The sequence below is a fragment of the Marmota marmota genome, unplaced genomic scaffold, assembly GCF_001458135.2.
Source record: "Marmota marmota marmota unplaced genomic scaffold, marMar, whole genome shotgun sequence".
Classification (NCBI taxonomy): domain Eukaryota; kingdom Metazoa; phylum Chordata; class Mammalia; order Rodentia; family Sciuridae; genus Marmota; species Marmota marmota.
Window position 1 is genome coordinate 2025610 of NW_026000102.1, and position 3951 is coordinate 2029560.

At 47.2% G+C, this 3951-nt stretch overlaps 1 protein-coding gene across 5 annotated transcripts in view; it reads right to left on the reverse strand.

The window, feature by feature from the left end:
• Positions 1-9: 9 nt before the first annotated feature.
• Positions 10-3951, reverse strand: part of Ube4b (ubiquitination factor E4B) — a 113218-nt gene continuing 109276 nt past the window's right edge. For 4 of the 5 annotated variants that reach the window (XM_015501417.2, XM_015501418.2, XM_048783635.1 and 1 more), the window contains 3 exons: positions 1623-1797; positions 741-887; positions 10-465 (listed from right to left, as the gene is read on the reverse strand). In XM_015501417.2, coding sequence (XP_015356903.1) covers positions 404-465; positions 741-887; positions 1623-1797 — 384 coding nt within the window. In that variant the 3' untranslated portion in view covers positions 10-403. Of the gene's footprint in view, positions 466-740; positions 888-1622; positions 1798-2981; positions 3049-3951 lie in introns of those variants that run through there. The other variant, XM_048783637.1, reaches the window with a different exon arrangement.

Consider the following 3951-nt stretch of genomic DNA (forward strand, 5'->3'; position numbering starts at 1 on the left):
AAAAAAAAAAAAAAAAAAAAAAAAACAGAAAAAACAAACAAACAAAAAAAACTCAACAACAAAAGATGAAGGGGATGCTGCCCAGGCCCATTCGCCATCACTAAAAGACTTCCACTGCAAAAGCCCCAAATCGTGACATGGAAGGACGTGCTTTATTACGCAAGCAACCATAAAACCTGTCCCTTGAGCTTTTGACTGTGTCTGTCACTTAAATATATGTACAGGAATTGGGCTCCTCTTCTCATTCATGTCCCTCCAGATCTCTACTGTTTGGTCACTGGGCTGGGCTCTCGGGAATCTGGCCGCATCTGGCCTCCGATGTTTGAGCAACAGTTGCACCTCGGATGCTGCTTCTGGCCTCGCTGGCCTTGGCTGCTCCCAGCAGAGGGGGCGAGGGGGACGGTTAATGATCGCTGTTCTGTTTCTCTCTCATCCATGCCTGAATCTGTTCTTTCAGTTCTGGCACTGAGGGGAGAAGAAGAAAGGAAAATTAGTGTCCAGGTGGGAGAACTCTTCCTGAGATGAGGCTTGCATGGAAAGAAAACCACTCATTGCCTAGTTAGCTGAAGCCTGCAGAAAACAGGACAGAACAGGAAGGGCCAGATGTCTTTTCTGTAGAAAGTGCCACAAGCCTGGCAGAGCCTGGACTTGGCCCTTCTCCCTTTCTGGCTGCCTCTGGTATGGTTCTGGCTGAGCTCCTGGCACTGAGGGCAACTGCAATGAGCTGTACCCTCCCCTACCTGGTTCCAGCATGCTCTCAGTCAGCGTCTGCCGGTTGAAGGGGTCGGTGGGGGAGTTCAGCAAGTGCCGCAGGATGATGGAGCGGTCCATGATGGTGCCAGAGGGCAGCCGCACGGGGTCAGTCATCAGGGTATCCATCAGAGGGTCTGCAGAGACAAAGCAAAACAAACTCTACCTGATGATAGGGGTTAAAACTGAAGAAAAACAAAACCAAGTCCCTCCCACCATCAAAAATATATCCAAAGGATATAGCAAATAGCTTCTCCAGGGTTCCCAGTTTGGGGAGGAAATAGCATGAGATGAAGGAATATCCACTGCCTTGTGGAGAGGGGAAAGTAGTCGGTGTCACCACTGCCGGGAAGAGAACAAAGACCTGAGGGCAGTTATGCAGCAGGACTTCTCAGAATTCTTTGAAAGCATGAGTCCTCATTTACAAAAGACAAAGCTGTCCTTCAAATCTTCCAGACTGTTATGTGGTTTGAAATCAGGCTAAGGACATTTTTTCAATTTACACTGTAACCTAAAAATAGGCAAAAGTAATTTCAGACAGAGCCTTTCAAGAAGCAACGGCAAGCCATGTGTGGTGGTGCACTCTCTAATCCCAGCGACTTGGGAGGCTAAGGCAGAGGATTCTAAGTTCAAAGCCAGCCTCAGCAACTTAGCAAGACCCTAACCAATTTAGTGAGACCCTGTCTCGAAATATAAAAGGAATGGGGATGTGGCTCAATGGTAGAGCACACCTGGGTTAAATCCCAGTCCAAAAAAAAGGCAGCACCTGTAGTGCATCATTAAAGAAACTGGAAGTACAGGCAGTGCTGTTAGCGTATATTTCAAGTAGACTCAGATCACAGTGGTCAGTGTGAAAAAGCCAGGCCACTTGCCTCTGAACTCATCCGGAGCGTCACTGTAGTCGATCTCTGCGCGTGCGTTCTTAGCCACTATCTCCTCTACTTTTTCAGCGAGAAGTTTAAACTTCTCTATCGCTATTGTGGATTTGATCCCCGCCTTCCGCATTTTTGAAATTACTTCTTCAAACAGTTCCTTGCTGTAGGATCTCTGCATATGAGGAAAGACAATGTAACACATGAATTCATTTTGGATGGGAGAGCAAGTCCCAAGTATAATCCATCTGTGGTATCTCCCCCTAATGAAAAACCCCCCAAAATCACCAGGCACAGGGTGCATGCCTGTAATCCCAGCAAGTCAGGAGGCTGAGGCAAGAGGACTAGTTTGAGTCCAGCCTCGGCAACTAGGAGAGACCCTGTCTCAAAAAATAAAAAAGGGCTGGGAATGGAGCTCAGTGGTAGAGCACTCCTGGGTTCCATCCCCAATATCAAAAAAACAACCCCCCCCCAAAAAAAATCTCTGAATTCACATAATTTTGTATTATATATATATATTCTAGTTTTCTCTGTGCATTTGTAGCTAGATAAAACATAAAGGATATTTTTTTTATAATTATAAATGCTTAAAGACTGGAATACTATGTGCTCAACTGAACAAGGCTATCATTTATGAAGACGGCTACAGGATTAAGGGAAATAGGGAGTTTTGACTTTTGAAGCCAGTGTGCCTTCCTTTTAAATATACGTTTAAATACTAAAGAGACACAAATTTTGACCATCTCAGTTCCTGCGGAGCACTGTATTCTAACGGCCTATGAGAGGAGGGGGCAATTTCAGCTTTCTTCCTTAATGGTCAACAAGGTAAGAATAGTTCAAACTCAAAAGAAGCCTTCTCCTATCCACTACCAATCACTTCACATCACTTAGCTTAACACTGTCATGTCAGGTGCTCTGCTTACATGTGACCATCCCAATAATACCAGTGAACAGGCCTGGGGGCAGACACAATCTATGTCCCAGAGGAGGGTTGCAGATCAGAGGTATCCACCAGGGACCCAGACAACTTGAACATCAATTCTGGCCCTACTACCCACCAGCTGTGTGGTCTTGGACGAGTCCCTAACTCTCCCAAGCCCATTTCCTCGAGTGAAGTGGGAATGGGAACTTACCTAATTCACATAAATCACTGCCATTACACAATATCAAAGTGTATCATTCCTTGCACTTACCACTAAAGCTGTGGTCACTGGTTGATTTAGTGACAATGATACAGAGAAGGGAAATAATTAAATCTGAGACACTGGGATAGGACCACAATCTCTCATCATGTCAGCTAATGCCAAAGAACTCAGACAAGGCTAAGCCCCAGTGACCAAGAGATAGTGTTGCTGTCTTGGGCTCTGCTCACCCTCATGGCCCCTTCTCCAAATGAAGAGGACTGTGTCCATCTGTCTTTCCCTCCCTGACCCCTAAGTCTGTGACACAGGCAAGCAACTGGGTGCCAGGCCATAGTACACTCTCCCCGGCCCAGCATAAGAGCACTGGCCCCGGGGCTCCACCTGGAGGGGCTTCTATGATTCTGCCTCACTGCAGGGTGCCCTGCTGACACTGCTGCTCACTTTCAGCTTTAGCTTTTGGGCCGTAGGACCTGTTGTTCCTATCTGGATTCACATCGCTGTCTTCAGCAGGAATTCATCTCATACTTGTTTTCTTTTAGAGCACTGGATCAAATTCCCCAACCTTTCATCTTTTTTTAACTTTGGTTTCTAAATAAGCACACAATCTTGCTTTCTCTCCACACACACCCACACCCCGCTAACCATGCAACTGGGGAAAGGGAGGAAAGGGGCTGGAGATTTAGCTGGGGGCTGGCATGCTGGCACTGGCACAGCAGGTGAGGCCCTGCGTTCACCTAGCAACACACACCCAATGGGAAGCAGAGAGGGAGAGAGAATGAAGAGGGGGAAGGAAAGGAAGGGAAAGAAGAGACGGGGGAAAGGAACCAAGAGAACACAGGCAGGGGAAAGCGGCAGCAGGGAGGCTGGGCCCCAGACACCCTAAAAGGCCATCTTTCTGGAGCCCCAAGGCATACAGAGTGCCTGGTTCAAGTTTCCCAAAGCTAAATTACTACATGAATTCAACAAACACTTTACTCAGTGCCTACTTATTGTCACGAGGTAATGGCAAAAAGCTGCCATAGGCACTACTGCACCATGAAGGCACTGATACTGAGGGGACAAGGCATTCAGCCTCGGGGAGCAATGGCACTGGTGACGGGCCAAACAGCTCACTCAGCTACATCCTTAGGTTTGGTGTGGCAGGTGTCAGAGAAGCAGATGACTTTTTTTTTTTTTTTGCGGGGGGG